Source organism: Anguilla rostrata, chromosome 9 (assembly GCF_018555375.3).
Source record: "Anguilla rostrata isolate EN2019 chromosome 9, ASM1855537v3, whole genome shotgun sequence".
In the NCBI taxonomy this organism is placed as follows: Eukaryota; Metazoa; Chordata; class Actinopteri; order Anguilliformes; family Anguillidae; genus Anguilla; species Anguilla rostrata.
The window spans coordinates 46257706-46269401 of record NC_057941.1 but is presented as its reverse complement, the minus strand read 5'-3'; the positions used below and the strand labels follow the sequence as shown (position 1 = coordinate 46269401).

The 11696-nt window shown below is 48.7% G+C and overlaps 1 protein-coding gene across 3 annotated transcripts; it reads left to right on the top strand.

Moving 5' to 3' along the window:
• The first annotated feature begins 270 nt into the window (after positions 1 to 270).
• On the top strand, positions 271 to 11661 carry znf541 (zinc finger protein 541). Of its 3 annotated transcripts, none has more exons than XM_064352504.1 (16): positions 271 to 387; positions 986 to 1220; positions 1388 to 1625; positions 1845 to 2961; positions 3578 to 3633; positions 3877 to 3979; positions 4355 to 4549; positions 5139 to 5487; positions 6498 to 6552; positions 7452 to 7594; positions 8059 to 8162; positions 8294 to 8369; positions 8960 to 9048; positions 9454 to 9570; positions 9828 to 9970; positions 10534 to 11661. In XM_064352504.1, exons 2-16 carry the CDS (start codon positions 995 to 997, stop codon positions 10706 to 10708), a joined length of 3186 nt encoding a protein of 1061 aa, XP_064208574.1. In that variant the 5' UTR covers positions 271 to 387; positions 986 to 994; the 3' UTR covers positions 10709 to 11661. The 3 variants fall into 3 exon arrangements, with proteins under 3 accessions (XP_064208574.1, XP_064208572.1, XP_064208573.1); XM_064352502.1 differs by having other exon boundaries at positions 1845 to 3012; XM_064352503.1 differs by lacking the exon at positions 271 to 387 and adding an exon at positions 396 to 550 and having other exon boundaries at positions 1845 to 3012.
• Positions 11662 to 11696: the final 35 nt, after the last annotated feature.

The window sequence follows — 11696 nt, the reverse complement described above, 5'->3', positions numbered from 1 at the left end:
TTGGCCAAAGAGTAATAATTTAAATGGAAGATGCAACTCAGTGGAACTGGTGTCAGTTTGGTTTTCATATATACATGTTAAACAAGAAACTTTCAAATCGAATTATTAATTAATTTTGTTAATTAATAATTCATATTTGCGCTGTTAATGCCATTATCCCTTCACTCTATTTCCCGTGTTGTACTGATAAACCCAGAATTAAGCCCATAGATCAAATCACGCCGCTGTGGACGCGATAACGTGAGCAGCCAATGAGCGCTGTCTCTGGATCAGGTTTTGTGCACATGGGTGAGAATGGGAGTTGGTGGAGGCCACCGGTTGTCCAAGACCGTTGATCAACCGTTGTGATGGCATATCTATTGACGATCTAACAAGCTGTAACTTCAGGTAACTCACATACCACAAGTCATATCTGTTTTCACGTTTCTGTTCGTGGAGTTATCATTACTTATCACAGCAAATGACAACTACTTCTAGTGGTACATCCAGCTAAATGTCAGGAAGGAAACATATCCTACCTGCATAGATTTGTAACGCACATAAATCTGAGGTGAGTGGCTAGCTAGCCAGATGTTTTTTTTTTTTAACTTGAGAACGGCATGCGATTGTGCAGATTTTTCAGTCATACTATTCTTGGCTAAACTACGTTGGAAAGCCTCTGGATAGCTACAAATAGTTATTTCAGTAACGTAATATTGCACAGGCTATCCAGCCAGCTAATATATCAATAACCTGCTTAACAGATAACTGATTTTTTTTTTTTTTAATTTTTAAATTTTTTTTATAAACCTTAGTTTGTTGTGAGAAGCACAGTGGTGCCAGTGTGTTACCAACATGTCGGATTTAAGCTGATTAGCTACCCAGCTACCTATTTTTTGTAGTTAATGTGTAACGTACATGCTACTTTGTATTAAACTAAACACAGGCACATTTTAATCTCGCTGTAAACCAGACACCTTAACATTATGTGGTTGCGTTCGAGCAGGGTGCGGCGATGGCGCATCGTCAGGGGGCCACGGGCACACTTTCAGCAGGTCCGATTTTGGAAAAGGAAGGCTGTGACTCCTCTGCAGTGCCGCTTCACTCACTCCCAATAAACGATGACATCCCAGTCGATGAGGTTATCTTCATTAACCCCCTAACTCCACCACTGCCAGCGTTGACCGCTCTAGAATCAGACCAGTTGAGCAGGGCAGAGCCAGACAGAGCTAAGGAACATGGTGAGTGTCGGTGTCGGTTTGGGTGCTCACTGTTTTGTTTCGGAGTGCAGTTTGCAGGCTTTGCGTATCCTTACACTTGATTTGAAAAAGAAGAAAAAAATTACAGCGTTTACAGTATATTGGTTTAATGAGTGACTATTTCAGTACAGTCTTGCATTTTCCTACAGGATTGTTGATCTCGGATACATCCCCTGACCCGGTCATAAAGGTCATGAAGGAGGATCCCTTATGGGTGACAGAGGCGGTGTCTACCAAGAGTGTCAGGGTTCATAACCATGAGTGCTCCCTTTGTGATAAAGCTTTTGGCACTGCCAGCGCCCTCAACAAGCACCTGTTGAGCCACCAGCAGGACCGGCCACACATTTGCCCCATCTGCCAACGAGCATTTAAACGGCACGATCACCTGTGAGTTTCGCGCCTGTGCTCCATTTTGGCCAACTGCAGAGCCCTCTTTGCTCTCTCTTAGCTAGCTAACTTTGAACTTAAGAATTTGTTGTGCAGCAAGCTCTCAGTTTGCCTGAGAGGAAACTACACTTGAGTGTAGTCCCCGTTGACTGGGTGTCATTGGTGGTTGTCGCTACTAGCAACAGTTACGTAGCAACTTGCTTGTTTCCATGTCTGCAGCAACGGCCACATGCTGACCCACCAGAAGCGGAAGCCGTTCCGGTGCATGGAGCCCGGCTGCCAGAAGAGCTACTGCGACGGCTACGCCCTTAAGCGCCACTGCGCCTCCCAGCATGGGATCTACCTCCTGCCGCCTCCTCCTCCCTCCTCCACCCAGGTCCACGTGGGGGTCGGCGCGTGGGCCGACGGCCTGGGGGGCGCGGGCGGGGTCCGCAGCGACTACCACTCCATTTTCTTCTCCCCGCCCAAGCCCGCGTCGAAGGCTCCGCACAAGGGCGCGGATTACTCGGGCTACGGGGGCTTCCACGGCTACGCCGGCTACGCTACTGCAGCCGGGCTCGGGGTGAGTCACGGCTTCCAGGGGCCCGGTGCCCCTCAAGCTCAGCAGCCTCTCATAGCCTCAGACCCCTGGGCCCAGGCGGAGGCTAAGCAGTCCTATGGCGAGGGCCCAGGCGAGCTCCACACCTCTCAGGGGATGTCCGTCGCCCCGCAGTGGGTCCCCAGCCTGGAGCCGGAGGTGAACACCATCGGCACGTCCCCGAGCTGTGGCTCCAGGCTGGTCGGTCTGGGTCCCCAGTGCTGGGAGAGCGGCTTAGACTTCCCCGTGTCGGAGCTCCAGGCCCTGGAGGAGATGCTGTCCTTACAGACGCCCAGGGAGGCTTTGAGCTCCGGAGGGGCCTGCGCCGTGTGCCCGGCCCCCTTCGAGCCCTCCTCCTCCTTACCCAAACCCAGGCGCCCGTCCATAGTGATTAAGCAGAAGCTGCGGCAGGCCAACCCCAAGGGCAGGCCCCAGCAGCAGGCTCCAGCTCGCTTTGCCTCAACCCTCAATAGCTCCGCTCGTACGCAGTCTGCAGCCACCTCAGGAAACGCTCCCGAACCTGGAAACGACCACGCGCTGGGCCAGTCCAGCCCGGAGCAGCCCACCCAGCCCAGCCCAGCCAGGACCCCCAAACCGGCTCCACAGAGGGGGCAGGAGGCGAGGAAGAAGAAGCCAAGGAAGAGGAAGGCAAAGGAGTCTGATCTTCCGGCTCCGACTTTTCCACCACCCCTCCCTGCTTCCGTCGCCGCCTCCCGACGCCAGCGGCCACGCCCTCTATACCTCGTCTCTCCAAGCCAGGTGGCTATGGCTTCTTTCAGTACAGATAGCGCCCCCTGTCAGCTCTCAAAGGTATAGCACACAAATAACACACTGATTTTCACAACGGATATTAGTATGTATATGATTAATACAAAACTAGTACCATTGTACTAAATTGTAAAAAACTAGTACCATTGCACTAAAACCATTGTAAAATAATTAGTACAATAACCGACTAATACCTGTAATACCACTATGATCTTACGGTAGTTTCACTTCATATTCATATGCACTGTATTTAGTCAGCATGGGCCTTCATCAAAAGGCAAGTCTCTAGGTTCATCTTTAGGAAACTAAGTTGAGAGGACCTTAGTCCTTAAGACCTACATATCTTGAACTTGAACTGAAGTATGTGGTCTTTATAAATGCTATATAATGTCTAAAAGAGAAGATTACTCTAGAAGAATGGTCAGCAGAAGAAAGATTTGACCACTAGGGAAATATCCACAAAATGCACCGGGCAGTCTAAAGGGCTGTTTTGCATATATTCAGGCTTTGACCTGAAAACATCCCACAGGGCTCAGTTGGAGGGACAGGAGAAAAAAAACCAAGAGAAGCTTTGTGAGTAAGCTTGTGATTTTGTTTCATGGCGTAGGGAGGAAAACTTGCTGTCATTAATGTTGCCGGAAATGGACAAAGCACTGACGATAGGTAAGGAAAGGCCAGTAAGGGTTCACAGAAGTGTTGTGAGATACAGTGTAGCTTAGTTAGTTTCACTGTAGCCAAGTAAAGTGAAGGTGAATGAAATCAGAATAAAGTAAACCATTAGAAATTTCCCAGTTAAAGTCACATTTTTTGGTGCCTATCCTGGATAATGCTGAAGATATGGGGTCCAGGGGTGAGTGTGGATATCGCTGTGAGCTTCTTTACCTGTGCTACCTCTTTTAACCACAGGGGGCACCATGGGGCTCTCCCCTCAGAGTCCACCAGCAGCCAATCCGGGGTCTCGACCGGCCCTGGGGAACCCCACTCACTCCCAAGCGAAGCTCTGACGCAGGTGCTGCCACTTTCCAGCTTTTACCTTTCACCTTCAAACACACACACCTGGGTCAAATAACTCTCTGAACTGCTTTAATTAACCCTTTAGACTCCGGTAAAATACCTGAAGATTGCTGACAATTTTTTTTTTAAAGAATCATCTTATTTTCAGAAGTGTTTGTAACTGTGTACATATCTGTTATGCTTTGCTGAAGTCCTCTGGGATCGGGGTGTGTTTTTTATGTTTTTGTACCAGCATCTATAGGGTTAAATTACTTTAAATTATGTATTTGAGGCCGGTCTTTGGTCAGAATTATGAGGTGTCTGTGTTTGTGGGCAGGCAGAGCGACTGGGTGCTGTAATGTTGTAATGCTGTGACCGATGTTCTCCACAGCGGGGTGAAGAGGGGCGGGGAGAGGATTCGGGGGTGTGGCCCGAGGCTCTGGAGGCTACGTGCACCGTTGAGCCGGCCTCTCTCTCGCCCCAGACGCCCCTCTCGCCCCTGGTCATTCCGGTCTCCGTGCCAGTCACGGACAGGAAGGAAATGGCCGCGGGGCTCGTGGAGGGAGGCCAAGCCGTCGACCCTGCAGTGAGCGCAGTCACGTCCTTTTACGGTTTAGAGCAGCGGCTTCCAGAACTTTCTGAGCTCGCTGCCCACATTTTTGTGATCCACGACTTATTAAAATATAGCATAATGTATGTTCAAATATGGTTCTGTAATATGCCGCAATCACTATATATACACCGTGACTAGTGCAGTTCATTTTGAATGGTGTAAATTACAATGGAAAGTTCTACAGTATGTTATTTTTGTCTCCTGTAATCTCAGAACTACTATGTGCAGGAAAAAGTAAAGGACCAGGGGCCATTTGGTGCCATTTCAGTCATTCTTTTAGGGCCCTGTAATATTACAAAATTTAAAATATCTAACTATTTGAATGTTGAATATCTGAAATTAGATAGATCAGAAAGTAATTAAAATAATTTTAAAATCTGTATGTGATAGTAATATAAGGCCAAAATGTTAACGGTCTCTCTCAAAAAACTTGTTGCTTCTCAGTGTGTTGTCATGGTTAATCGAATGAATTGAAAGCTTTTGTTTGAAAACATTGTTTATCCGGCAGTAGATGGGAGAATTGTGGTTCTCCTTTCCCTGACCCCACTTCTGCTGGCCTCAGGCAGAAAGACCTCCGGGCAGCACAGGAACTTTGAAGAGGGCCCATCGCTTTGAGTTCCTGAAGACGCTGTTCATCCCCCCTCCCGCGCCCCCCCAGACGTCCCCGCCCCCCGTTTTCGAGGAGGGGGGCACGGGGGGTCAGCGGTGCCGGGCGGCGGGGGGGTACCCCAGCCAGCTGCGCTCCCCCGTCTACCTGGCCGACCACCTGCTGAACCCCGGGTTCCAGCCCCCCCCTTACACCCCCCCGCCCATGCTGAGCCCCCTCCGCCGGGGCACCGGGCTCTACTTCAGCACCCTGCCCCCGCCTCACCCCGGGCCCCCGCCTCCCAGCACATACACCGCCACGCTGGGTCCGTACGCATCATCACGGGGGGCGGGGCTTACAGTGCACTGATGCACCAGTGCAGAATTAAGCAATACGGCACGGGAGGTCGCGCTGTATCACGAGTATAGGCCCGGCTAGTGGGGTGTTGTTGGGCAGGACGAGAAGCATAGGGCCAGTAACGCCCTGTAGCCATGACTGCATTCACAATACAGCACAGCCTCGAGTGCCGTATTGCTTTTTTACAATGGTTACAACATACAGAAACAATTGATGACAGAATATTATTTATTGTGTATAATTATGTAAGTAATAGTTTGTGCACGGAGTGATATGACATACAAACAGGCTATTTTATTTACTGTTACTGAATCTGTACTGTATTTGTCAATCATGCGGGCCCAGCCAATCATGCAGCCTCAACATCCATGAGCGTAACAACCCGTTTTGTTATTGTGGTTAGGGACCTGGGTTTTCTGGGGTTGAGGGTCTGATTCCCAGATAAAGCACTGCTGTGGCACTCTTAATATGTGGTTAACATAATTGATTCAGTAAATATTCATATGTGTAAATGTGTTGCATGCAAAATGTGCATAAATGAATATGGAAGTTGTTGTGTGTAAGCATGCCTGCTAAATGCCTGCATGTAATGCATTTCCACAGAGAGGTGCTGTGTGTGTGTTTAGTGTCTTACATGAGAGCATGTCTGATTTGGGTGAGTGCAATAAGGCAATACACTCTTGCCCCTGTAACCCAGATTTAGCAGTCAAACCTCATTTCTGTGACAGACTGACTGATGAACCAGAGATTGCAGATTTTAACCCCCTTTGACTCAGCCAAGACCTCTTGTGTTGCAATCCATTTGGTGTGGACAACTTTGGGGTGAAGGTGATAGGGTAGTGCGTACCCAGGACAACGCAAGACACTGGATTAGACTTAGATGAATTGGTTTCTTGTATCCTCTGTTTTATATGTAACTGTTTGGAGTTCCACTGACGGTTCATTTAACCGGTACGTCTGATTCTTTCTGTCCCTCAGATGTGGCAGACGGTATCTCCCTAGTGATGGATGACACGGTCGTCACCATCGAGCCGTGAGTTCGCCCCGCTGCCACGAAACCAAACAAATAAGCAGCCCAGTGAGACTCACGCTAATCCTGTAGAGCCTGTGACTCCATCAGCTCTCAGCAGTTAAAACACGTCTTCATAAATACGATATGCATCTTATGCCCCTTAAAGACACTGACTATCTGAGATGGAAAGTGTGCCATGGAACAGTAGTGAGAGTTCAGTATGACTGTGTTTTATAACTTCATGGCATTGTTCATTTGATTAGCAGGTTTCCTGGTGTAGGTACACTAATTAGCCAGGGGTGTAAACCTCTGGCTTCACCACGATAGGATACGATTTTGATTCTTGAGGCAAATTTTTATTTGTGGCAATATCACAAATTGTGCTACAATGCAATCCAAAATGATCCAATACAGTAAGTCTTTCTCAATATAAATGATTGAGAGTCCAAGAACTAAGTGACATCACGTTTAACAAAAGGAAAAACAGCACTAGCACGAATGATGATGAGGTCGAGCCTGAAACATAGACAAGGATGTTGGCAGCGTTGCTGGAGAGATTCTGGACATTGAAATAAATATTTTGCTATGATTCATAACGATACAGATCATTTGTTGCAGGTCGTATCGATTTGATTGGATCGGATCGTTTCCCTTTGAACCGATATATCGATCCGAATCAATGTATAGTTACACCCCTATTATTAGCCTTATGTCGAGTTGACTGTAGCCCTGCAGAGCTGAGAGATGACCGTGGTTTATAGCTTTCTGACGTTGTTCATGAGGTTAGCAGGTTTCCTGGCGCAGGGCCTCCCATAGGCCTCATGTCTGGGGACGAGGAGTTGACTCCTCCCCTGCAGAGCTGGGAGGTGCACATGTGCGCTGTGTGTGTGAAGGCCCTGACAGGCCCGTGCTTTTTGCAGGAGGATCAACGTGGGCACCCGTTTCCAGGCGGAGATCCCCCCCCTCAGGAACCTGCTGCTGATGCTGTACGAGGATCACCCCGCCCAGCTCCTCTGGGCCCCCTGGGGGGACATCGGCAGCAACCCCAAAACCCAGCAGCGGGGTCCGGTCTTCATGCACACCTGCTTACACACACACACACACACGCGTGTGCGAACGTACACCCGCACGTACTCTCTCACACGTACACGTAATGCAAAGTCACAAACATGCTCACACCCAGAAGTGTGAACGCCCGCTCACACACACATGCAGGCGTATACTTGCACTCTCACACACTCTCTCACATACATGTAATCCAGTCACAAACGTGCTCACACTCACACACGTGTGCACACTCATGCTCTCCCTCGCACACGTACACACACACGCGTAAGGTTAAATTCGTCAAACCACACAGGGGTGGTGTAGTTGTAAATACCTGAGATACCATAGACGTGCAGCTCACGAATGAGTTGCTCACGCACTGAGGGTACTGAGAGCAGTTGACGCGCTGCTGATTTCCTGTGCGTTCGGCTGAGGCAGAGCGCTCATTCTGAGCCTGTTCCCGCTTGCCTCGGTTCGTAGTGACGGAGCTGCTGGACCTGTGCTGTTCCAGCGTTCTGCCAGGAGGGGGCACCAACACGGAGCTGGCGCTGCACTGCCTGCACGAGGTCCAGGGCGACGTTCTGGTGAGTGACAGCAGAGTCTCCCGCACACAGGAAGTGATGCGCTTTGGTCCTGGCTGAGGTGCTTTCCTGCCTGTTCCTGTCTCAGGTGTGTGTGTGTGTGTGGCGTGTGCGTGTGCGTTACTTTCTGCCAGGCCGCCCTCGACTTGCTGTTAATCCGGGGAGACTACTACACGTCGTCGCACGTCACGAGGGACTACCACTACACAGGTACCCAACTGATCTCAGTTCAGCTGTGTCCACAATCCTCACCTGCCCTGAGAGGGTAGAGGCAAGTGGCTGAACTGATCCAGGGACAGTGTGTGCATTTGTTTTAGGCTAATAAAATACACTACGTTACATTATATTTATGTAACAGACGCTTTTATCCAAAGCGACGTACAAAAGTGCATATCATGGTCATTGGACAACTACAAAACACAGGTTCCATAAGTTACAGTACTCAAAATATTTTGCTATTACATGAGTTCTTTAACTTCTTTACCCGGGAGCCCTAGTGCAGGGGACTTTCCTGGAGCCCTAGTGGTCAGGTCTTGATCGATTACAGGAGTTGATTATGTAAGTAACACACGCCTGGTTTTCATGGGTCTGAATTGGCCCCAGTCCAGGAGCCACAGGCACTGTTGGTTTGGCTTTTTCACTGTATAAACAACCAACAGTTTTGAGCCAGGAAACCAGGCCTGGATAGTTACCTGCTCAGATAAAGTGCTGAGCACCAGGGAAAAGCAGCAGACCCCCGTGGCCCCCCGGGGCCCGGGGCCGAGGTCCGCGGGGCTGAGATAACCCTTGGGCTCTGTCAGGTTCGGATCCCTGGAGCCCCCGGGAGAAGAGGCTGTTCCGCAGAGCTCTGGTCGCCCACAACAAGGACTTCCAGCTCATTCACGCCGTGGTAAGGGCTCCCCACCGGATCCAGAACCGCGCCACACTGCTAGGCATCCTGGTCTTTGTGTTTTTTTATGTAAATTTGGCACCCTACGTGGCGCTGAACGTGTCCAATTCCCGCCCTAAATTGGAATGGCCAACTATTAGCAAACACAGCCACATTCATGCATAAACCCCACTGCTAATTTGGAAGAGCATAGACATCTTCTCTGGCTAGATGGGTAGACTGCCTTGCGATGATGCAGGGTATTGGCTACTCAGGATTTTCGGGGGTGTGATCAGTTCACCTTGCAGCCAGTAGGGGGCCTCCTGCTTGTCTATGATCATTACAGTTAATCATTGCTCAGTCAAAATACCAACACCAGCAATGAGGGGAAAACTTGCTCGTTGCTTAGCGTGTTTGCCTCCCCAGCTGCAGAGCAAGTCCGTGGCGCAGTGCGTGGAGTACTACTACGCCGTGAAGAAGCTGAAGAAGTTCAAGCCGCGCACGAGGGGGGCGGAGGGCAGGGAGGAAGACGACGGAAACCCGGTGAGCGCGCGGCGCGCCGTCCTGCGCGCGGGGTCGGACAGACGCGCAGACCTCTGGGAAAAAAACCACACGCCTCCTCACAGAACGGTCCGTTCTCTGAAAACGCGCGACTCGGCAAGACCGACGACAGGAGGACTTGCCTGTATTCAGCCTGTCGAAATCTCACGGCACGTTAGGACTAGACCGTTGTGTCGATGGGATATCCTGTGTTTTATGTTCACAACCGACTTCTTTTTTTTGTTTTCTTTTTTTTTAAGTTAATGGAGTCTCCGCGGGGGCGCGAGGAGGCTCTTTTGGGAAGAGTGGGCACCCGAAGGGGCCTGGTGAGACACAGAGGGGCCCCGCTGGTCCCCAATGCCCCGGCGGGCGCTTTGGAGTACCCCTGTGGGGAGTGTGGCCGGTGAGTGGCACGGGAAAGATTACAGCTCAGTACAGTTACGGCTACATTAAAAAATCTTTTATTACTCCATTAGAAACTGCCGTTAAAAAGGATTTGCCCCCTTCCTCTTTTATTGCATATTTGTCGCACTGAATTGTTTCAGATCTTTAGACAAAATGTTATTTCAGGCAACTATTTTAGATCTGAAACCATTCAGTGTGACAAATATGCAATAATAGAGGAAGTCTGGAAGTGGCAAATCATTTTCCCCTTCTTCTTCTTCTTCTTTTTCTCATAGCATTTGAAATGATTAATTTCACTTTTATTTTTGACAAGCACTACTGTGGCCCCAGAAAGTAAAAGTCCTGCCATGTGTTTCTTCCACCCATGAAGTCAGCCAGCTGATTTCACCAATTGGTTCTACCTCCTGCCATAACAGCTGAGCTAGTTAGCAAATCCAGCTGACTGGGACAAAATACGGGGGGAGGACTTTTACTTTGTAAAACCTGGATTTTCCACCTCTGCTCTGGATGACCTTCCTCTCGGGGTCGTGCGCTAACCGCCCGTTTTCGCGTTCGTCTCAGGAGCTTTGAGAAGGTCAAGAGCCGCAGCGCTCACATGAAGACCCACCGGCAGCAGGAGAGGGAGTGCCCGGCGCACGAGAGCTGCTCCGTCACCTGTCTGGGGGCGGAGCTCGAACAGGAAGAGGCGGGGCTAAGACCAGGTTCAGAGGTCAGGTGGAGGCCATTTCATTTTTGAGCCTTGCCATGTTTTTTCCATCTAGGCTGGTGCTTCTTTAGGTTAGCTGCTCTGTTTCTGGACAGTTTCGCTCAGCCTACGCTTAAACACTTAAATACAGTAATGCATGTCATTATGCCATCAGTCATTTGGGCAAGCAAATGATGAGCAAATCCATCCAAGTGATTTTAATAGTCTTCACTGCCATAGGGTTGCACCACATAAAATGTGAAAATGCTAAACTGGGATCCACAATCCTTCTTTGTGAACTGGAAATATTGTGTTGTTTTCCATCAACCAGTATAGAGCATGCAGCCTGCAGCATAAAGGAAATAAAATCGTCTAGAGCTACTGTGCCTTTAAAAAAGACAAACGAACACAAATTCATGTCTGCAGGGCACAGTCGCACCTTTAGACCCACATATCCAAATTAATCTGTCAGTTCCAGATATTCCAGTTCAAGAGTTTGAGGTATTAGTGCACTAATGCTTTCTGAACCTCGCCCCCACCTTCTCTGATTTTAGTATTCATGTTACACTCCTATAGTTTACAATACAGTGTGTTCATGGAGTTGGATGTTCAAGATTAAGTTTAACCAAGTTCAGTGTCTACATTCCTTTGCTAAATTTGGCATTAATGTTCATTGGCTAAATATGCAATAAGCTGCTTTTTATTTTATTAATCTATTTTTTTTGTTTACCACAATTAATGACGGGGCACGTGCACCAATTATACACAAATGTGTTTAAAAAGATTTACTTATGCAACATTAATTTAAAGTGCAAAGTACAGCATTAATTGTGGCCTTGGAAAATACTGAGAGTTAATAAAATTTAAATTATTCTTACAAACTCATCTATTCTAAAAGCCCTTTGTAATGTTTTCTCCTGTAAGAGAAGGTTGTTGGTGAGCGTTGGATTTCATGTTCTTTGTTACTCTTTGCTGATCTTTGAAAATAAACCACAGCCAGAACGTTGTTTGACTGCAGCGTATGTCAAGTGCGACAAAC